At 36.1% G+C, this 23852-nt stretch overlaps 2 protein-coding genes across 3 annotated transcripts in view; both read left to right on the top strand.

The window, feature by feature from the left end:
• Nucleotides 1-23852, top strand: part of LOC137747456 (rust resistance kinase Lr10-like) — a 98547-nt gene that overhangs the window by 13137 nt on the left and 61558 nt on the right. The window lies entirely within an intron of this gene.
• LOC137747463 (uncharacterized) lies at nucleotides 158-8682 on the top strand. 2 transcript variants are annotated; one of them, XM_068487577.1, is made up of 11 exons: nucleotides 158-498; nucleotides 1271-1350; nucleotides 2251-2346; nucleotides 2473-2529; nucleotides 4075-4230; nucleotides 5629-5686; nucleotides 5860-5983; nucleotides 6290-7240; nucleotides 7550-7684; nucleotides 8116-8202; nucleotides 8347-8682. In XM_068487577.1, exons 3-7 carry the CDS (start codon nucleotides 2287-2289, stop codon nucleotides 5931-5933), a joined length of 405 nt encoding a protein of 134 aa, XP_068343678.1. In that variant the 5' UTR covers nucleotides 158-498; nucleotides 1271-1350; nucleotides 2251-2286; the 3' UTR covers nucleotides 5934-5983; nucleotides 6290-7240; nucleotides 7550-7684; nucleotides 8116-8202; nucleotides 8347-8682. The 2 variants fall into 2 exon arrangements, 1 of the variants encoding a protein (XP_068343678.1); XR_011069970.1 differs by lacking the exons at nucleotides 4075-4230; nucleotides 5629-5686; nucleotides 5860-5983; ... (2 more) ...; nucleotides 8116-8202; nucleotides 8347-8682 and adding an exon at nucleotides 3145-3336.

Raw genomic sequence — 23852 nt, 5'->3', positions numbered from 1 at the left:
TCAGGGAGAAGGGGTAGGGGTCATCAACAAACCCTACTGAGGTTGGGGTGTGCCGGATCTTGCGCTGCATGCCTCAAATCCAAAGACAAGTTCCTTTTTTAAATTGTTTTCTTTAATGGTGACTTAGATTTTCTAACTGTTTAGTATTTTAAATTTGACTCCTCCCATTAGTTTTTTTCTTTCTGACAAATTCTGTTGTGATCTATGTGTGTTGCTGATGAAAGAAGATAAAGGTTTAGCCATGTTCCTTAATGGTCCCTGAAACTCATGGGTACTTTCACTTGCTATGCATACGGTGATAATTGTGGCTGATGCTGTTATGATTCATAACTAGGCAATTTCCACTCATATTTCCTTTGGTTGTGTAATGATTTTCTTTTGTCCTAACTTCACTTGCCATCATATGTTCAGGCTTGGGTGACCCTTGGTAGAGCACAGTTAAACTTTGGGGAGGCTGATAGTGCCATTCAAAGCTTCGACAGAGCATTAGCCATCAAGGTATTGTTTCACCTTTCAAGAAATTATAATCTGTACTTCTCAAAGCTTCTTACGCTGTTTTCTGATGCGTCTTTGAGCCACTGACCTTAGGCGGAGTCTGATACTGCAATATTATGTGCTAATCTAATAAACCCTGCAGCTTATTCGTCTTCGTCATGAGTAAAATAACATGACAGAAAGGAGCAGTAACCGGCTCGCCCATTCCCTTGATGATCGTTATAATCTTCGTTTTCTTAGTCTCCTCTATGCCCTCATCGAGAAAGTTCTCAAACCTGTTCCCATATGTGTATTGTTAAGTTGCTAATTTATAGATTAACCTGCTGTCATTCTGTGCTTGAAGTCAGGCATATGTTTAGACTTCCAAATTTGATGCCTTAGTAGCTTCAGTGCTTGCCTTAAAATTACTATAGGCATAACTGTTACAGTTCAAATGTATGAAGGTTTTTTCCAAGGCATTTGTGATAGACTGCTGTACTTTAATCTTCTCCTAGGTCCCCAATTACAACAAAAATCAAAATTGCATAAATATTAAGAACACAATGAAACTGAGAAAATTATATGGTTCTAAAGTGATATAAACTGTAAATGGAGAAAATACAGATGCATGTATTGGTGCATCAGATGTACAGATTAGGACCGATTCTCTGTGATTAAAGTCTGGAAAAATACAGTGAAAAAGATGCAACTTTTTTATGGGATTGACTATTTTCGGCTTAGTTTTGGCTAAGAAATAATTAGAGTGTACTTATTAAATTGAGTTACAAATTTGCAGGATGCAACAGAACACATGGGAGAAGTTTTGAAACGAGTTAAGAAGATCCAGCTGAAAAGAGCATACAAGATAGGGAATTGGTATGCTGCTTTGTCTCTGTGTTGGATTTTTATGTTTATGTTCTGCTGCTAAGTAGATTTTATAGTGTTCTAAATCTGTTTTGAAAATGTGCTTAAAGATTGGACATGTTATTGTATATTAGCCATGTAGTTTATAATTATCTGTGGACTTGAATAGTATTATCTAAAGCTCTCTCACTACTCAGTTGTATCTATATAGTAAGAAATTGTTGTGTAGGTGAACTACAAACCTCAAATTCCCTCCGTCTGTATATTTGCAGTTGCTTTTCCGTATAAATATTCTCTTGCAAAGAAATTCAAAGGCCTCTAATTGTATTCATGGACTATAACTGTAATTGTACAATGTACATTATTATTTAAATATAAAAAGGTATAATTTATATATAAAGTCAATTTAAACTCTTTTTGCTTTGAGAAAGGGAACTGGTAAGGGAGGTATGGGTATGGGTTTTTAGGGCTGGTTTCTAGGGAGGTGGTCTGGTGTCAGTGCCTTCACATGGTGGGGGGTGTGATATGGGGGAGAGAGGAGAGGGGGTTGGTTGCAGAGAATGGGGGTGTGATTTGGGGGAGATAGGAGAGGGGGTTGGTTGCAGAGAGAAGGTGACGGCGGGTGCACGATTAGGGGGACAGAAAGAGAGTTGATTGGGTACAAGATTTGAGGGTAGGGTTGAGGGAATGAGTGTGTTGGCTGCAGAGAGATGGTGGGGTTGAGTTAGTATCTCTCCCTTTCTGTCGCTTCTCTCTTCCTCCATCTATGACAACTTTGTTTTGGGGTCAAAATATGTTCGCTTTTACATAGAAATTTGAGTGTTTTATTTATTTATTTGAGTTTTATATTATGTTTTGTGTTTCTGGGTTTTATCACTAATTGTCAATTGGATTTTCTGGTTTCAAAAATAGGTGGAGGCTTCGACTAATCAGCTGGCTGATCAGCAGATGCCAGTGTATAATCTTGCATCGAAGATTCTTTGTCGGGTTATCAATGTATCATTGAAGGTAGTGTGGTGGCTGCTCTTATAAAGAATTCTAAGAATTCTGGATTTAATTGTTTAGCTGCTTCTTTTGTACTCAAGTTATTGGGCTTTGCGAGGGAATAATATGTTTCTTTCTGCTGAATTATAGGCTGAACCAGACACTGATGAAGTATTTGCACAAGTAACTTTACTTCCCGAATCAAATGTAAGTTGTTGGCTTGAGGATTCTGATTTATTGTGGGCGGGTAAAACTGATTATGGGTTGAGATTTGGATGGTTTGATGTTATAAATTTTAGCAAGATGACAATGCAGAGAAGGAAAAAACATAGGGCACGCGTCCTTAAATGGGAAAACACTTTGGTTAGGCAAAGCCAAATTAAGGAAGAGAATAGGTAGAGGCTAAAACATAATCAAGTGGAAATTTTAGGTACAAAATGTGGAGTGAGTCAAGAAATTATACAATGGTGTCCAACTGCTTTCCACCACGGCCACTTTAAAAGGCTTAGTTCTTTTTCCAAGTGAAGAAATAAAATGGCACTTGAATCATAGAAATATTAACATCTATACTCAAATTAAAAAAACTTCATATTTGAAAGTAAAAAAAACACATCAGCACACACTTGGAAATAGTTGGAAATATTGGCAAACCTCACAATATATATGCACGCTTTAGCGATATTTATAATGAGGATATTTATATAAGCAAACCTCACTTATGCCCTGTACACATTCTACTGTTTAAGTAATGAAGAAAACTATTCTCAATGTCTCTAGCTATTCATTTATTATCTTCAATGATTTGGAAACCTGCTACTATAGTTTTCAGAATGGTTATGTCACACTCTGCTATTCTTCCTGTAAAAATGGGGAAGGTTTGCATGGCTGTCACTCTTCCAACAGGTCAGTGGGTCTCTGGTTAGAACTTCAGTCTACAAGCTTTGTGGCTGATCAGAAGCTGCCTTATTTGGATTTTGCTGGTAAGCATGAAATTATATATATATATATATATATATGTATGTATGTATGTATGTATGTATGTATATTCATTAAGTTTATATAATTACATGGGTGTTCTTTGAGTGCTATGTACATATATTTCCTAAAAGAAACTGAATTCTCACACTATTTTCTTATTCTGCACCTTTGTTGAATTTTTGTCCTTTGATTTCTATTTTTTTTTTATTCAATTCAAATGACCAAAATAAACACGAGTGTATATGGAGAATAATGAGTATGCGGAAATCAGTATCATTTGCTAAAATGTTTATCTTTATAGCTCATGGTATATATGAGTTTTGTTGTTGTTGCTTTTCTTGCCTTTGCACATTCTGCTCTGAAATTTATAAATTCATAGAATATTGTAATTGAAAGAAGAATAACTTTGGACCGAATTCTACATACTCAATTTGACTGGAAGAAGGTTTCGAATCGGATGATTGGAAGACAAAAAGGTTATAATTGTTATGACTGGATTGAGCATGGTATGTTTAATTATGCAGATGACCATCTGTTTTACTTTGATTAATTTCTTTGGTCAGTGCATATCATAGATAATGTATTTAATAAATGATGTAGAAACAGTGTCCAGCTTCAATACTACAAGTGTATTATCCGTTAGATTCGACTTTCAAATTATTAAATTTTTTAGTGTAAATCTGAACCGTTTATTTCCCGTATCATTCAATATTATGGAAGTATTTTCTGTAGAAACCTGCTGGAAAAAAAATTGATGTAGAAACCTGTGAAAAGCTCAATGCAGGCATCCCAAATCAATTACTACAAACCCTGTTCAAGGTGAAGGGTGTTGTACACTATGGAATTGCAGGAAATGCAGATCCCCAACTCGAAATTGGAGATGTCACCATCCCTCAATTTTGGGCTCATACAGGCCTTTGGAATTGGCAGGTATAAAACACTAATTTTCTTTAGAAAATTGGCTTTTGTTTCGTAATCTTTTATTTTAATCCCAATTAATTGAATATCCAATTATGGAAAAATGTATTCGTACCAAACCCCATTCCAATTGAGCGGTTGGTGTATTTGTTCCATACAACATTCGAATTGGATGATTGGTTTATTTGTTCCAAACCCCAATATAATAGTATTTGTATTTCTGCCCATTTATGGATGATTGGTGTAGCTGCTGTGATTGTCAGATTGTGTATGTTGGTTATTTCTTAACCGAGCAAATAAAGTCAGCAAAAAAGTAGATGCTATGTCAGTGTATGTCAATGGGGAAGTGTAGCTATGAAATATATGATTACATTGATCATGGATGATGCATATAACAGAGTCCTAACTGAGCAATTTATGTTGGTGACTCAGTGTAGATGCTAAATACTAATGGGTGAATAATGAATGTTTCGCTGAGTAGCATGTTATTACCAATCTTGGTAGATTTACAAAGCATATGAGAGAATTCGTATGAATTTTGCACTGGTGGCTGAAGAAAAATCAACAAGCTAGATGACTCATTTAACCATTTACATGCATTTGATCACAGATATTGAGAAACCTTAGAGTTAATTATCTGTAACAATAAATGTTAATTATTCAAGCTTGATTTCTTGGCAATGGCTTCCTTCGTTAACTTCTACAACTACGTCTCTCTTCACTTTCCCACTTCCTCCGGTCTCTCTTTCTCTTTCTAATCTCTACTGAGTTTCTTTCAATCTGTCAATTTATATAATTTATAATTTGATGTGATATTTGGTGCATTTGATTTGGTTTTGTGAATGTCTTCCTGACTTTTCCGCTTTGGATTAAAATAATAAGTTCAATGGTTGTATATATAACAGAATACTGATTTGCGAACAAGGCAATTCAAAGCTTGAAAATTTGTATATTATGCTAAGCTGACTACCTTTTTTCCCCGCTTTTTCGACTTTGAGCAATTGCAGTATTTTAGCCCAACTTGCTAAAATTTTTGTTTATTTTTAAACGAATTCTATATTAATTTACTTGGAAATGTTATATGAATTTGGTATAAACTTGAATAGAACTTATATCTGCAGGTTGAATGTGTCCTTTGCCAACTATTTTTTGGTATAAGAAAAAGATTACATTATATGCACACGATATTGTTTCAATATTCTACTTTTGCCTGCAATTTTGTTCTCTCTAGGACATTAAAGAGCAGTTTTGGTTTTTAAGTTTCACCACCAAATACCAACTGTTTGATTGTGATCTCTCTGTGAGATTGGATATATGATTTAAAAATTCTGTTAATAAATGTTAATTGTGATTCAAAAAATAGACTACGCGTCGCCTGATCAAAAAACAGAAACTGCATGTGTATGATAGGAAGTGGAGAGCAATCTGTCTCAGTTTTGGATACTGGAATCAAAGAAGCTAACTCAAGGTGCTAACTTTGAATTTTCCTGAAATATCTCCTCATTTTTTTGGATTAATTATTTTAGACGTAGGAAATCTCTATGTTTTATCTGGTAGTTGAAAATATAAATTTGGGACTTGTGCCATTTAGTTATTTGGGAGTTTGAATTTATAAATGTAGATTTGTGTTTGTTTGCCCAGCTGTTGTTTCAAAGCTGGAGGAGGCATTGTGGATTAATAATAGGAAATATGATGCTTTGTGGTGCTGGGAATGAGGCAAAGGTTCCAAAAGGTGTTGCAGTGCTTCCTAAAGGCTTTCAATGAGGTACTTCCACTTACAAATCTCAAAGACGCTACATTTTTTTTTTACCTTTCGATGTGTAATAAGGAGGGTTGTGAGATTGACTGCATAATTTGTAATTTGGGTTTAGTGACTTATAAAATTGCAATTTCAAAGATCTTAAATTACAGTTTAGTTATCCATTTTTGAAATTCCTGTGCATAGTAATTGATAAATGTAATGCTATTAGAAAATTGTTATTACTGTAATGGTGCAGTGCATACTATGTATTTGCTTAGCTTAATTATTTTAAATTAGGGGTGGTTGAAAGTTGGAATTTTATTCATGCAGTTTGTGCAGAGAAGAGTATCTCATTACCAGGAACTCAATCCAACAGAAAATTTACTACTCTTAAAAGCATTTTGTGAACTCCAAGCTCAAGTCAATCCTTAATTTTCATCTACTTTTTATTTCTCTATGTCTAGGTGATTTACATGGTTTGTAACCATTAAATCACCCAACTTTATATTTACAATTGTGTTTCTGATTGTTGATGTCAATTAAAATACTATTATTCAGGTTATTAGATTTTATGCTATATGTTAACATATTCATTTTAATAATTACCACTTGCTTTGATGCATAGAAAATGCTAATTCTGTGGCAAGAAAATAGTCTTATTTCCTGTTTAATAAAACTCATAATTAGAGAAACTGTTTGAAGAGAATGATACATAATTATTCATGCAATTTGTAATCCCGCAGCAACGTGCGGGCATTACTAGCTAGTTATATATACTAGAACTCAGTTGAGTTTTAGCACTGTTCAGCAATAGTAAAAGGGTGGAAATGCCCTTGATTTGTTTGGGGTTTAGGTGCTGCTGAATTGCTTTGTATAGTTAAATGTCATTTTTGCCCCACTAGGTGGGCTGTCTTCAGCTGCCCGAAAAGTCCTTCGCCTTTTTTTATCTCGCCTGTTGCAGGGATAAGGTGAGAATTGACCGTGCCACGTGTTGGTGATCGTGTTGGGTACTTTTTGGGGTTTATTTTACTTCCTTTTCCTTTTGGTTTGTTTCTCTCGCCGTTCTCATCAATTTTCTACCTATCTCAAACTGCTCTCTCATCTTTTCATCTCTCTCCCAAATTATCTGTGTGAAATCAGTGAGCCTGTTTTTGGTTGCTGGAAAAAAGTTTGGTTGTTACAAATTTCTTGCGTTCAAAATCCCTCAATCGCTACGAATTTTGTTCCTTTTTTTGGATTTATCAGAATCAATGTTTTGGGTCAGAGGTCTACAGTTACTGGGTGAGTTTGTTTACTTTTTGGGTATCGTTGTTTTAAATTTTTCTTGGTGGTTTTCGATGCTCAGATGTTTTTGCATATGAATTTTGGATGGTTTTTGTATATGAATTTTGTTTTTATAATATTAGGTATTTTGTTTCTATGCTTAGATTTTAATCTTTTTCGGGGTCAAATATTTAATTACATCATGTCATGGGTTTTGTATGGGTTCAATTGGCAGTTTTGATTTTCTTTCTATTTTGTTTCCATTCCACTGCTGTCTCTCAATTTGTGTTGCCTCTCTGATTCTGGCTTTGTCCGCGTGTGTCAAAGGATAGAAACCAGCTGAAGTCAAATTTCTGCGGCTTGGTTCTGCTCCTTGGGTCGCTGCCCTGGAGATTAAATTATCAAAATTCGGTGTTTCCACGTTGCCGATTCCAAGTGGTCGTTGCTGGGAGGATCAAATTGGTGAGTTTCGAAATAAAAACCTTTTTTCCTAATTGATTTCCTTGCTTTTGCCGATTATTGTTGGCTTTAATGCATGTTGATTTTTTATTTTCAATAATTTTTCTTATGTGGTTTGCGATTTTTGTTCTTCATTTTGTTCAGATTTTGAGGTTTTGATTTTGTTGTGTTTAGGTTTTTTTTGCTTTCCTATTTTTGAGTGAGTTATTTGTGATCATTTTGCATTTATCAAAATTCAACTAGGGGAAATTGGTCTCTGTGTTGTGCCAAATCTTTACAGATTACATTTGGCTTAGTTTTGTGGATTTTATTTGGTCTGTGTAGCTATTTTTTGCCTGATTTTTCTTAATCTTATATGCTTGGGTTGTAAATTGTGGCTTTCCAGTATTTTGATTTTGTGGTCTTTAACTAATACACAATTTGCTCTGAGGTAGAAGGAAAAGAAAATCAAGTATACGAATGAGTTAGAAAGTAAGGTGTGACTATTTTGAAGCACCTGTGATGCTGCTGTTATATTTTGGGTACGTTTTCTGTCCTGCTTTTTTCCAGTTTGGAGATATGCACTGATAATTGTTGGATTAATATGGATTTGTATTTTTTGGGAAGAAATGAGAGGAGTCGTTGGAATTTTAGAAAGCTTTGTGTCTCTGCCTTTTATGTGACAGAGGGAATACGGACAGGGAGAGGAAGACAGAAAACATTAGTTTAGATTGCAATTTTAAAAGTTTTTTTGTTGTTAGTGCTGGAACCTATGTATTTTGTCGGGAAATTGATAATATGTAAAGTTATTAGGATTTTGGAAAGCTTTGTCTTTCTCAGTTTTATCCGCCGGAGGGAACACAACTCTTACATATACGAATTCAAGTTGTCCCTTAAGAAATTCAAGCTCTGTTGAATACATGAGGTGTAAGAAACTGTTTGGGATATTTTCAAGTTTTTCTGATTCCTGAAAAAAAAAGGCATGCTTAAGAGTAATTATATTTTAATTTTTATTGAATTCAGGTAACCATCTTTAGTTTTTTTTGCTTTGATTTGAAGAATTCCTTACCCTGGAAAGCCAGGGCTTCCTGATGAGTTCTTTGGGTTCCATATCTGGCGTCTTTGTTTTGTTCAAATTTGGGGCGTTTGTGATTTGGGATTTATATACTGTCTTATTAACTCTTAATGTTGAATTAGGTAGCTATTAATGTTGGATTAATCAAAGTTGGGCATCAGTTCATATGTTTTTCAACGTTTCTATTCTGATTTAATAACGTGATTTAATAGTGTGATGCTGATTTAGGCTATGAATTCAGAGGCTTTTGAATAGCCAAGTTTGCAACACGGATTTCAGAGGCTGTTGTATCATTAGCTGAAATATGCTACGTATAGTCCTTGGACATCATTTTTCACTTTGATTAAGATGTGTGCCTACCTTCTCAGTTTTTACCATTGTAGATGCGGGTGGTATAAATTTTTACTTTAAAAATTGAACTCGAAATGAAAACCCAGGTGAAAAAGCATGGAAACAACTCTTGCGTAGAAATGACTTCTGGGAATGAATTTTCTTGACATTTGATCCCGGCTATTTGATAAGAGTCAGGTTTTATAACTCAAACCATTTCCAATAACCATTTGGTAATAGGATGAATAATTAATCGTCAAAAAGCGAGTTCATGCATATGAAATCCGGTTTAAGCTTACTTTTTCCCTTATGAATATTTCTTAATCTGATAGGCTGATGCTTGGAGGAGATGTTCAGAAAGTGCAATAATGTATAATTAATTAAACTCTTACTTTAAAGTGATTTAGTGTACAACTGTCATCTGTAGTTGTTCGGGCTCGGATTCATCTAAGAACTACTTGTGTTGGTGCGTATACATATACACGTTACTCTAATTCAGCAATTGCTTCTAAATGTAGGAGCCTTTTATGGATTCTTGCAGGGGATATTTAAGGTTTTCCGCCGGCCCTAGTCTATTTATCTTCTCTTTTATGCGACTTTGGAGACAGAGAGAAATTGGCTAGGGTTCTTGAAGATTTTCAGATTTTTATTTTAAAGTGTTTTCATTCTTTTTCTTCATAATAATAATATTTTCTATGATTTTAATTATGAATATGCGTAACTAATTTGTTTGCTAGGGCGAAACCTTAAGCCTTAGCATAAATATGTAATTTTTATTTAATTGCTTATGATTGATTGCATGCACACTTTGAATTATTGATCACCGTTTTAAATTGCCTAATTGTCTTAATGTTTGATCACATTAGGATATTTAGAAAAGTAATTTGATGTAATTTTGGTCGGAAGGTTCCTTGAAATTAGCGCTGACTTCTTGTGGTTAATAATTGTAATTTCACTTAGAATGAACACCACATCTTAAGGGTTGCATGGTTTTTCAAAGGGTTTTCATAAAACATAATGAGTCTCTCATGTTCATATTTGATTCGAACGTCCAAACAGATTGCATGTTAGATATACTTTCTATGTTGGAGGTTCCAAGTAGAATCTCTACTAATTAATGAAACCTTCTTTGTCAACCAAAAGAGGATGAAAAGACAACTTAGTTTTCTATCACAAAAAAAAAAAAAAAATGATGGGCAATAATGTAATTTCACAGGTCCAAATTTTATTGTTTTTTATTGAAGCCTCACCTATAGATGATGTTAAAATACCTTCAATATTATAAATTAAAAAAAAAAAAAAAAAACCTCCCACTCCCTCCCCCCACGTTCTCTCTCCCCCTCTCTCCTTCTCATTTTCTAAAAAAATGTGTTCATACACACAAAGTGTGTAGGCAAATGCTAGTATATATTAGGAAAACCTAACTTTCAAAGTGGCACGTGTAAATCATAAGTAATTGGTAAAAATACATAGGATTGTTAGGTGATTGTGGAACCCTAGTGCTTTTATAAATTGGTATTTCCAACTCTTTTATTTTATCGCATTAGTTTTGGGGAATTAACTATTAATTTTTAATTAAAATTCGTTTTTAATATTACCCAAATTCAAAATCTCCTTTCTCAATTTTTAATTTTAAGTAATTAAATATGAATTGTTTTTACATAAATTATTAAAATAGTTCATGTGGAGAACGACCTTGTATGAACATCTATACTACAACATCTTTGTACTCTTGCAAGTATTTAATGTGAATTTAACCCTGTTTGTATAGGTTCTAAAAATCCTATCAGGGCATTTGGTGGATGGTTACAAAGAGAGAATCGGTGAGGGCTTTACTGTATTCAAATTAGCTTTATTCCTTCGCTAGAAAATTATGATCTCACAAACGCCTCTAATCATTCATCTGAGAGGCAAGCTGTTCCCCTTAAGGATGAATTGTTATCCAAAGAACTATTTGGTGAACCGTCCGTTGGGAAAGAAGATCTACACTACGACTAGCTTATTCGTCAGTTAAAACACTTCCATCTTTGCTCCAAATGTTTGCCCGACGACTGATGTATTAACCTACAAACTCTAGCCGTCCTGTAAATCTATTCAGTCAACCTAGTTTGTTGACTAATTTTGCCCTACTAAACCTGTATTCTGTCGGTTAAAAAAGGTGAAATCGACGAAATCTTCTCTGTCGAGCAACACTTGACAGGGCAAGCCATAAATTCTAGTAGTGCAAGTTTAGATGAATCCAAGAACTAAAGGATTTAGCAAGTTTAGATGTATATTTCCTGTCTTTGGGGATTCCGATAAATGATTGTACTTTACAGATGAATTGTACGTCTCATCTGTGTTGATTAAGATCTCCCCCTGTTTTTCGTGGCATTGAACTGCTAATCCTTTTCTGTGGTGGTTTCTGTATACTCCAGTACAATTCGTTTCTTTTAGGACTGATTTGAATGCGATTGATTTTGTTCAGTACCTTTCAAATTTCATGTGTTTTGTTCATTTCATTTAACTTTTTAAGATTTTATTTTTTGTAAATGCTAGTCTTATCATATTTTTCATACCATAATTGTATCACTTTTTTAACAGAGATGGAACATACATGTGTTGATGAGCCTTACTTTTATAAACTGATGGTACAAATATGGTAAGTGCAGTATTACTCTTTAGTAGAGTAATGTTGGAGATACCGCATATTTATACCACATTGATGTACCATATAATGTGACAAGTAATAAATATAACCAACAATCTAACATTTAATGAGATAAACTCATTACAAGACGTGGTATGTACACAGCCATATCACAATATGGTACAACAATGTGATATAAACATGTAATCTCTCTAGTATTTTGCTTATTTTTTTTATTTATATTTGTTAATAGAAACAATATTGTTGAACCTTAAGAAGGATTACACTCAACATCATGCGGGTGAACATATTAAATGTTGAGCAGGCTCCTCGTATAATGCTACATAACTACCAAATATGGGTAAATTCCAGCTCCTGCCCATGGAAGCCCATACTTTGCTTGCACATGAGCTACTTAATGAATTGGAATTAATTGTGGGTTCCTCTAGGTCTTTTTAATATTGTTTACTAATTGTGCATATCAAGTGACTTTGCATAAAAACTTTCATAACATTGACACGGTTATAACACTGTGTGTCGTTAATTGTCAATCATGCAACGCAATATGTAAATTCTTTTTACATAATGTTTGTGTGATTGGCACGAGAAACTACATGTGCCATAGAAGTTGGTCTTGAAGGAAACATTTGATAAGCTAAGTTCATTAGAGCAACACTCATACATGTAATTAACAATTAAAGGCTCTAGCATGCTTATATACACTCAAAAATAAAACTTAACTCATGAAATTCAGAGCCTAGTAATTGTTAGTCAAATACTCAACTCAAATTCAAAACAAAAAGAATTGACTTTATACTTTTCTAGATCCTCAAGGATAATCACATAAAGTGAGGTTCTCATTCCTTTTGCTCATAGCTTCTTTTATCCATTAATATGGATAAACTCTTGCTTCTTGGCTCCATAGATCCATGTTTTGGATGGTTGAAAGGATTCTCCAAAGCAACTAAAGTAGGAGGCTTTTATTTTTCGGAGTAAATTGTAGCACTAGTCTCTTAACTTTAATCCAATTGGAGCAATGGTCTCTCACTTAAAAATTCATTATCATTGGCCCCTCAACTCATCAAAACGTGCAGCTATAGTCATTTTGGTCAACTCCATTAGAACTTCTGTTAAAATGAGTCACATGTCATGCACGTGAGGCTAAATCAAGGGCCAAATAAGAAAAATTGTATTAATGATCCCTCAACTTTAATCCAACTGGAGAAATTATCTCTCAACTTTAACCCAATTGGAGCAATGGTTCCTATCCTTAACCTAATTGTGGCAATGATCATTCCAACATAACTCATTTTAACAGAATTCTGAGAGAGTTGACGAAAATAATCATAACTACATATTTTGATGAATTAATGAACTAATGAAAATATTTAGTTAAAAAATTATTATTTCAATTTAATTAAAATTAAAAGAAGATTGCTACAATTTATTATATTTTTCAACGCCAAAAATGAATGACAAAGAAGATGAGTGTCCATCCCGCTCACAAATTTGATTCCCGTGAAATATGTTGCATATTTGTTGGCTACCCTCTTGGTAAAAAAGTCTATGCGCTTTATAATTTGGTCAAAAAGGTTATCCTGCCAGCCTAGTGGATCAACCACAGCAGCCCACACGGTCTGCCACGTCCCTTGCCCTCACGTCACCCTCACGCCCGCCTCTACCTTCCACGCAATCTCTTGCGTCCCCAACCCCATTTCCTTCCAACAGCCCGCCAATTCCTTCCGCGTCACCCCACCCAATATTGTGATTATCCGTTATCCATGAAGTTTCTTCCATCCTCAAAGTAATACTTTTTGTTTTATGTGATTTACCATTGTGGTAGAGTGCAATAATGCTTATATACTTTTGTATGAATTCAATATCTACTAATATTTATCGATCTTTTTACTTCTAATAACTAACAATTTAATTCTCTTATTTTATAGTTTTCAAATCAAACAAAAAAATTCATATTGTTTCTTTTAATTAAAATTTTAAATAATATTTTGTCGAATAATTAGCTTCGGTTACTAATCAATCCACTTTGTTTGGCAAGTTTTCGTATCCCAAACTCAACGCGAAGAGAAAAACTTGGGTGGGGATGGCATGCTTTATGGCAAGATAAGTCTATATGAAATATATATTCTAATTAGAAGTTAAACATACAAAATGCTAACTAGTTGAAGCTCACAACAAATGGTAGTGCTCTAATTATTGTCACGGCTTAGAGCTTAAATAGTATAAATAAGAACCGAAATCAAGCTCTTGGTGTGTAGAAATGAGTTAGAATTTGGTAAGTCCAGTGCTCGATTTCCTTCTAGGCTTCTACAGTAACCAAAGACTTGGCGAGGTTCTTCCAGAAATACGACATCAAGCAGCATATGTCTACGCCTTTATATCCCCAAGGCAACAGGCAGACGAAGGAATCCAACAAGACAATCCTGGATTACCTCAAGAAATCCCTCACAGACAAGCAAAGGAAGTGGCCAGACGAACTTCTCGATGTCTTATGGGAGTATCGCACAACTAAACAACGAGCAACCACCAACCGGTGAAACTCCTTTCTCTTTGGCATTTGGTTTAAAAGCAATCATCTTTCCTAATGTCATCGTGTTGAGCATCAGTACCATACTGCCAACTTTGGAGCATAACAGAAAAGAGATGGCCACAAATCTAGATCTGACAGAGGAGGAACGCGAAAGGGTCATCACCCGCATTGTAGCCTATCAGCAGAAGCTTCTCTTCAGCTACAACAAAAGGGCAAAGATCCAGTAATTTCATCTTGAAGATCTAGTCTTAAGAAAAACATTCATCACTGCGTGAAGAGAAGGCTCTAAAAAGATGAATCTAATTTGGGAAGGTCTGTACAAGGTCAGCAGAGCAAGCGGCAATGGTAATTATACCCTCACCACCATGAACGACAAAAAGATCAACAAGCAGTGGAATGCCTACAACCTGCGGAAGTACTACGCATGACCTTCCACTTCTCCCCAAGCATTGCTCAGACGAAATAAATCTCGATGACTCAACAAGCTCGACGAGCACTACCTCGCAAGCGGATGACTATCTAATTGTTACACAGTTTCTACCTTCTAGCTAAGTTCGATATCCTTCTTTTCTTTTTTCAATGAAGATTTCTTTCATTATTTGGCTTAACTGCATACCTATAACAACTGTTTACTCCTGCTCTCATTGAAGATCGCGCCCAATCAGGGACTTATCGCAGGAATTGCACCCTCATCGGGGACCAACCTTGCTCTCCTATTAGGAGAGGGTATACTACGCACTCCGAATATCCAGACGTGGATGGGTCGGGCTGCTCTGGTGTAACCAGAGCACGATGGCTTGCACCGACATCCTTAGAAGCAGCTACAATGGTCTTTTTCAAGGCTTAGCTAGAGTGAAGGATTTTAGGCCTTTAGCTTGATTCGTGGGGACTTGGGCCTTAAAGATAAAGGAGGCATGTTGCATAGCTCTTTGGATGTCTCCCATGAAGATGGACCGTAATTAAGCATCCTTGGTGTGACCAGCTGCTGGCAACCCTGCCTGAGCATTCTGTATGTGACCAACTAGCGATCTTCGTGTTACAAAATAGTATTCCCTCCACCCGTTAGAGGAGCATCCTTTTTTAGCATCTACTATGTAACCAGCTAGCATTTGCAGTTGAGCATCCCTGGTGCAATATATAGGCAATCTCTGTGAGGATACAAAATTCTAGCTCTGGCTACACGAATGGGGTGTACATGGTTGAGCATCCTTAACATGACCAGTTAGCGTAAGGAGCTGAGCGTCTTGTATGTGACCAACAAGCGATCTTTGCACATACGGTTTCTAGAAGTACCTCGAAGCCTAAAACTATTGCCAATTCAACAAGCAACCTACGGATTCTAGAATATCCCTGGGAACCTAAAGCTGCTGCTTAGTTAACAAGCAGCCTACAGTTTCTGGATGTACCTGGGAACTTAAAGTCGTTGCCAACTCAACGAGCAGTCTACAGTTTTCTGGAAGACTGCCTATGGTACACCCTTCGAGCAGTTAGCAGCATAAACTTATAGAACCGCATAATCTTGTGAAAGGTTAACATGTTAACGTGAACATGCACTGCCTAGCATAGAACAACCTCTTAGGTTTACATTAATTCTTAAAGTGTTGTGCTACTTGCTACGTAGCCTACGAAATTGGTTGCATAAAGTGCAAAGAGCTCTTTCGAATCATTGCCCATGAAATTTCATAGAACCACATACTTTTGATGCAAAAGGTCAGCGAATTTCGTGTCTCGGCAATCTTTAGTATGTTGTGATGCAGACCACGCAACTCAAAGGATTGGAGTAAAGACGACCAGCTAAGTAGCCTATGGTCAGGGGGCAATAACGCAAGATAAAGCTCAGTAGTTCAACGCCCTAAAAGATCAAAGTTAACAACCAATCAGTCATGTAGGCTCTCCTACTTCTATGAGTAAGGTGCCAATCTGCTGACTCTCTGGTTAACAGTTTTGTAGAAGTCCTAAGCCTAGATCGGCAGTCACATTGGTCATGCAAGCCCGTCTGCTTATTAAAAAGCAGTGCAATTTGCTAACAACCTTGTGATTAAAGATCTAGTGGACCACCAAAACGAAACATGCAACTACAGAGGTCATTCGATTTAACAGGTTAGAAGTTTCGAAAGATGCCTCAAGTAAGCGAAGATTCACACCTGACAACCCGAAGTTGGCACCTAAAGGAATAAAGATGAGCTTGACTGTTTTGTTCAAAGCAGCTTGCTCGATTGTTCATTATACGGCAATAGCTTGAAGCAAGGCAAAAAAACAAGGATAAAGTAAAGCGAAGAAAAATAGTTTATTAATTTTTAGCAAATTAGTAAACTGGCACGAAGGCTAATGGAGTTTAAGCAAAGGAAAAAGCAAAGCAGGAAAGGAAAAGAAAGTAAATCCTAAAGTCTATAAAAAAAAAAAAAAAACTACTTCATAGCAGCTTGGACATCTTCAGTAGCCACATCGTTCCCAGCAGCATCAACTTCCTGCGCTTTATCAACAGTTGCCTTATCCTAGGCAGCACGATCATCGGCCGCCACTACCTGGGCGGCACCACGTTCGACCGCACAGCCCTGGGCAGCCTGATCTTTAATTACTCCACAAACAGCGCTCTCTAAGGAAAACTTAAGGAAATCCTCAGAAGAAATAGCAAAAAGCTTGAGGTCCTAATCAGAAAAGGCATAGTCAGATAACATGCCAAGGAAATGATCTATATAACCAAGCTTGTAGAAGTCAGCTTGACCTTGGCCAAGGACAACCTCAAGATTGGACAAATCGCTCATCAGCTGCTTATTTTCCTCAATCATGTTAGTACGAGCATTTTGCAACTTATCTAGTTCCTTAGGTTCTTGTTGGCAGACAACGCTCCGTGCAACTCTACTTCATTAGGCTCAAGTCTACACTTAGCTTTCTTGAGTCGAACAACGTTATTATGCATGATGAGCAGCTCTACATCCTTGGCATCACGGGCAGTCTGAAATTCTGAAATGGTATGCTCAAGGTCCTGCACCAGCAACACTTAGACTTCAATCTCCTTCTCTGCAATGTTATATCTTCACTGGATCACGTCAAACTGAGCTTTCAAGTCACTATCTCTTGGTGAGCGGTCTCAAACTGCTAAGCAGTGGGGGCAGAGATATCAAATCCCTTCAAAAAACAAGCAGGGAACCCCTTCGCGACTGAGCCTTATACCTCGCGAAGAAACTGGAGTTGACAACCTTGCTCACGCCATCAATAAACTTGGCACATGCTTTCGTGTCCTCAAGCAAATTAGGCTTGAACAGCGCATGGATCTCGAAAAACTCCCCTAAGGCTGGTTTGGCAGGCTGATCACGGCTGCTTATCCCGGCATACGCTTCATTCTCAGCATGAGAGACCGGTCTTGGCACCGCCTTGGCAGTGGAATCACCATCCTCGCTCTTCTCTGCTGCACACACCTCTGGAATCGGATCAGACTTGGGCAAAGAAGGCTGTCTGGAACAAACCTAGGCACATAGGGCACGGTAAAACTCCTCTGTTGTGCAATCTTGTTAGTAATCGTTCTAGCAACCCTCGGAACAACATGCTTCGTAGGCTCAGATCCAGCAGCCTCTTTCTTCCCATTGGAAAAAGTCATGTCAATCACAAGCCTCCCAACAGTGAACTAGCTCTTGATATCATGACTTTGTTAGTAACATAGTGCTTTGAGTTAAGTGTGCATGTAATCATGGAGTGCAAGGAACTTTCCAATGTGTGCCTTGTTTTCCTTGGTTCTGCATTTAGTCTCAAAGTTACTTGAAACGTATGATTGCATACTTTAGTGGACTCAAGTGATCACCATATATATTTATCTTGTTAAGGGGTTCTCATTGACATCCAAGTGGAAGAATGTAAAACCATTTGTGAATGACAATGAATTATGCCGATAATCTTTGAGAGAGTAGTTGACTTGGTAATCAAGTTAATGAAATCTTTTATGATTCTTGGAGCCTTAAAGGAATAAACATATTGGAGTCCTAATTACTTGCAATCAATTTATGGGCCTTTTATTAAGAGAATACAAGGTATAAGAGTCATGATGGGACTCTAATTGATTAAAAAAGATTAGGGTGGATATCCTTTCCGTTAATAGGGTGGAATTGGTTGAAACCCCTAGCTATATAACCAAGAAGCAGTCCCTGCTTCCATACCGTTGAAATCTCACAAAACTACAAACCTATTTCGCTAGTAGAATTTATAAAGAGGTATTGGAAGTAGAACACTACTTCTGTTATTCATTCAATGGCGACTCCATCAGGTAAGTCATCCTTGCGACTAATGTGATGCTATGATTTGGTTGTTACAGATCTGTTTTTTTCATGTTGGTAATCCTAACACTGCGTTGGTGATATTGTTAGCTTAATTCTTATGTAATTCTTACACGTCAATCAAACAGACGGAGACGTTTTCCTATTGTTTTGGTGAACGAATACAAAAAAGTATAAGAGGAAGGGAATAGGGGAATTCGGCCAGCCATGAAGCTCAGCCAAGAAGAGCAGCCAACCTCCTCCGAGTCGAATAGGAAAATGACGTCATTCGCTGCCTTAGAGCGACTGCCCGCGCGCTTGAGAGCAAGGAGAGGTATTCTACTCGCGGAAGATCAAGAACAAAACAGAGAGATTGATGTGAAGGAACTTGGATTAGTAGAAAGGAAAAACGTTTTGGAAAAAAACCACAAACCCAGAAAAATAATGAAAAAAAATTCTAATCCCCCTCCAACTCACGAACCCAGAAAATTAATGAAAATTTTTCTAATCGTTAAATTGGATTCCACAAAATCATGAAAGTTTTTCTAAAGTTAATAGGTGTAGAAACTACCTGTGGTGATGAGGAATAGTTTCAGACCAACCTCGATGGCCGCTGTTGCCAGATTACCGTCGGAAAATAATCGGGGAAGAGAGCTCCAGAAGGTTTTCAATTCCATTAGATGTCGCTCAGGAAGGAAGAAAATCACGGGGGAAGCAGAGATCGCGTAGCAGATATCGCGTAGCGGAGATGGAAGGGAGATCGCGAAGCTTTCTCAGTTTTAAGTTTCTCGTGGTTTCTGAAGAAGTCGAGAGTTTTTTACTGGACAGCAGGGCCAAAACCGTCGTTTTAGTATATACTAGGAATATCTGCGCGATGCTGTGGGTTTAAAACTGTACATATCTTGTAATTTGTTTAAGCTGGACAGTTGGAATATGTTGTAAACTGAAATAGAAAGGAACGAAATTACTCGAAAAATGTAGAAGCTTTGAGTGGTGAATGATTCTTGGGATGAGTCGCAGACTAAGTCGCTCTCTTTAAGACGTTTCGCAGCTCTGCCCAAAGTGTGCAAACAGTTCACAAATACCACGTCATCCCCATAATAAAACAGCCAAGAACCTTATCTTCTTCATTGCACAATGGAAGAACCTTCAAACTTGCACCCTTTCAATATGTTGCTCTCAAAACTTAATTTCAAAAAATTATATATCAGCTTATAGCATTCTCTATATGTAATTTTCAATACTCAGGACTTGTATTTATATACAAAGTAAAGAAATAGACGTTGAAGGATTATAAATTAGGGACTAGAAATCCGGAATAAACCAAAACGAAAAAATCAAAACGGATAGATTATATATGGAGGTGGACGCGATCTTCTTCTCTATTCAGAGTAGGCATTTCAAATTTGTTGTAGTAATAAACTTCCTCACGTCTCCTATATAGTTAAGAATGGAAATTACTCCTAATTGACAACGTCTTCAATATATTTACGAATAAAAATTACTCCTAATGACAGTTATATATACATATATTTAATGTTTCTAACAAATCATTATATATACACACACACACACACATACATATATTAAATAAAAACATAACTGCTACAACAATCCCCCACTTGTTTTTGTTTAAAAATTGTATATCAAGCAACATATCATAAAGTTATGCATAAGTAAAGGTGTTTCTCAACTTGAACATGTGCATAGTGTTAGTGATCCAGATTATACAAGAGTAACTTATAGTTTTGAACTCTATCTCTAACAACACCACACACATAACTTTATTAAGGTGAAGTTTAAAAAGCCAGCACATTATGGCTTTGTGCTTATATCCCAGTATAGTGAACGCTCTACAAACTTGCCCAAGATTTCATAGGAAGCGGCCTCACTTCCACATTCACATAGGTAAGACTATCAAGGATATTCTTGTAGCTAGATATCCCACTCAACATAGAGTATAGACCTTACTAAGAGAAAAAAAAAATCTCAACCTAAAAACGCTTCAAGATGTCATGCTTCTTAGGGATGGACATGGAATAATATTCCAAATTAAAATTAGCAAGACTTCACTCATATCACTTGTGACTTGTTATTACCCTTTGAACCTATTTCTTGGGATCTCCAGTCTATAGGTTGCGTTGCTATCACAAATGACTCAATTTTCTACGGGCTTTAGTCCCATCCCTTTCGAGGTTTTCCAAACCTTTTCTCATGCTAGTCCTTTTGTCAAAGGATCAGCCAAGTTTTCCTCAGATCGTATATGATCCACTCTTATAGCTCCATTAGAGAGATAATCTCTTACAGTGCTATGCTTACGACGTATTTGTCACATTTTCCCGTTATAATAACGGTTTTGCACTTTAGCTATTGCCGTTATGCTATCACAATGGATCAAAACTGTTGGAATCGATTTCTCCCATAAAGAGGTATCTGACAGTAGGTTTCTCAACCATCCTGCTTCTTCTCCCATAAAGGGGTATCTAACAGTAGGTTCATAAATTTTAGAAGAATTAGAACCCCCACTATTTCGAAGATCAAAAGGAAATTTATTCTCCTAAAAATCAGCATCAAGTGACTCAATTGTGACATTTTAATAGCATCAACATTCAATTTAAACATTCCATCCGTAGCATATCCCTTTCCCACAAAAACTCCATTTTTAGTAAGAGTATACATATCTGCTCCAATGGTTTGAGTGAATCCAACCTTGTTGAGAAGAAAGCCTGAGACCAAATTCTTCCTTATCGCTGGAGCGTGCATCACATCTTTCAGTATCATGGTTTTTCCAGAGGTGAACCTTAACTCCACCTCTCCAGTACCAGCAACATCAGTTGAGTGGGAATCACCCAACAACGCCTTCCTTCCCTCAGCCACAGAATAGGTCTTAAAAAGGGAACGATCATAGCAAACATGGCGAGAAGCGCCAGTGTCCACCCACCACCCTTCGGATCCATCAACTAGGTTGATTTCTGATATCATTGCAATCAATTCTTCAATAAGATTTTCCTGAGAAGCAAAATTTTCCTTATAATGCATGGCAGATTGATTTCGTCTTAAAATTGTTGAAAACTGAAATAGAAAGAACAAAATTACCTGAAAAATGTAGAAGCCTTGAGTGGTGAATGATTCTTGGGATGAGTCGCAGACTAAGTCGCTCTCTTTAAGACGTTTCGCGGCTCTGCCCAAAGTGTGCAAGCAGTTTACAAACACCACGTCGTCCCCATGATAAAACAGTCAAGAACCTTATCTTCTTCTTTGCACAATGGAAGAACCTTCAAACTTGCACCCTTTCAATATGTTGCCCTCAAAACTTAATTTCAAAAAATTATATATCAGCTTATAGTATTCTCTATATATAATTTTCAATACTCAAGATTTGTATTTATATACAAAGTAAAGAAATAGACGTTGAAGGATTATAATTTAGGGACTAGAAACCCGGAATAAACCAAAACGAAAAAATCAAAAAGGATAGATTATATATGGAGGTGGACGCGATCTTCTTCTCTATTCAGAGAAGGCATTTCAAATTTGTTGAGGTAATAAACTTCCTCACGTCTCCTATATAATTAAGAAAGGAAAGTACACCTAATTGACAACGTCTTCAATATATTTACGAATAAAAATTACTCCTAATGACAGTTATATATATATATATATATAAAAAATGTTTCTAACAAATCATAATATATATATATATATACACACATATATTAAATAAAAACATAACTGCTCCAACAGAATACCAGAAGTGACATTGTTTTTTCATAAACATCGCAAAAATTATGTTAGAAACCGTAATGAAACAATTTTTGAGTCAGATCGTATGAAAGGACGGAGTACAGAAATCAAAAAGCTTTTCATGTTCGATAATGGCAGTCATACATGTTGCAATGACGTTACATCACTTAGAAGATCACAAAGATTCAATTTTCATACTATAGTAAACATAATTATCAGAATATTAACTAAGAAATTCTTACAAAGAAGACTAAAAACAAAGAAAAATAAAATTATTTATGTTGACTACAAAGGGCTTCAAAGTTACGCACAGATGCCCCAAAAAACGAAGAACAAATTGTCCTGAAACAATGCACACAGCCAAATCATATAACCAAGCAACATATCTAAGGATATAAGATCACAAAGATTCAATTTTCATGCTATAGAAAACACAACTCTCACAAAATTAAATAAAAAATTCTTACAAAAAAGGTTATAAAAAAAAAAAAAACGAAATTATTTACCTTGAGTATAAACGGCTTGAAAGCTAAACAGTTTCAAATCTACACACAGAAGCCTCAAGAAACGAAGAACAAATTGTCCTGAAACAAAACACACAGCCAAATTATACAACCAAGCAACAGATCCAAGAATATAAACAAAAGTCAAACCTGCATAGCATTGGGTAAACTATGGTAATTTGTTGGTATAACTGATCTACATCATTAAATCTGTTGGTTTTTTCAGCAGAGAAAAAGATTTTTTTTTTTTGTTTTTTTTTCCAAATGAAGTTTATGTTAAACGAAGTATCATTGGTTGTTAAATTGTTGGTATTATACTGAAAATAAGCTGGAATAATTAGTTTGGGCAACTAAACTGGAAAGTTGTTTAAAAATGTATTGAATATACTGAAACAGTTCTAATTGAGAAATTTATAAAATGTACTAACTAATTGAAACAAATTATTTAATTGTTTAGTTGCCACTATTGTTAACGAAGTGACATGCATCATATTTCTATTGAACACGTGTTTTCCTATTTATATATGTTAGATCCCACATCGTCCAGGGGAGTGGATCCTCTATGCCTTATATGTACATGCCTACCTCTATTAGCACGAAGCTTTTTGGAAGCTCACTGGCTTTGGCGAGTTCGCGCAAGAGCACTCCCATGATGGGTGACCCACTGGAAAGTTCTCGTTTGAGTTCCCAGAAACAAAACTGTGAGGGCGTGGTTAGGGCTCAAAGCGGACAATATCATGCTACAGCGGAGTCGAGCCCGAGATGTGAAATCCCATTCCTGGATTTCACTGTTATCACCTACTTATTTGTATTATTGAGATTTTATATTAAATTAGTTACGAAGTCTGAAGTTTGGGAATTAATTAGTTAAAATCCGTGAACCTTTCGAGGTCACAATTTATATTGTAAATAGAATTCAAGATCACGAACGTGGTGAAAGCCATTTGCGAGTCCGAATTATAACGGTATAATTACGATCGTTTGAAGTTGTAAACTATAGATTGTGGGAATTAATTAATTCCCACATGTGGGTTAAAGGTTAAATTAGTTAAGTTAAAGGGGACCAAACAGATTTTAGGAGGGAGGAAAAAAGAAAAAAAAAAAAAATATTGCCTG

This window comes from Pyrus communis, chromosome 10 (assembly GCF_963583255.1).
Source record: "Pyrus communis chromosome 10, drPyrComm1.1, whole genome shotgun sequence".
NCBI classification, from domain to species: Eukaryota; Viridiplantae; Streptophyta; class Magnoliopsida; order Rosales; family Rosaceae; genus Pyrus; species Pyrus communis.
Note: the sequence above shows the minus strand (reverse complement) of the source record. Positions and strands in the feature narration are given on the sequence as shown.

Coding starts and splice junctions, on each gene's coding strand:
- LOC137747463 (XM_068487577.1), top strand. CDS start 2,287: ATGCCAGTGTATAATCTTGCATCGAAGATTCTTTGTCGGGTTATCAAT. Junction 2,347..2,472: donor TTATCAATGTATCATTGAAG/GTAGTGTGGTGG, acceptor GCTGAATTATAG/GCTGAACCAGACACTGATGA. Junction 5,687..5,859: donor ATCAAAGAAGCTAACTCAAG/GTGCTAACTTTG, acceptor TTGTTTGCCCAG/CTGTTGTTTCAAAGCTGGAG.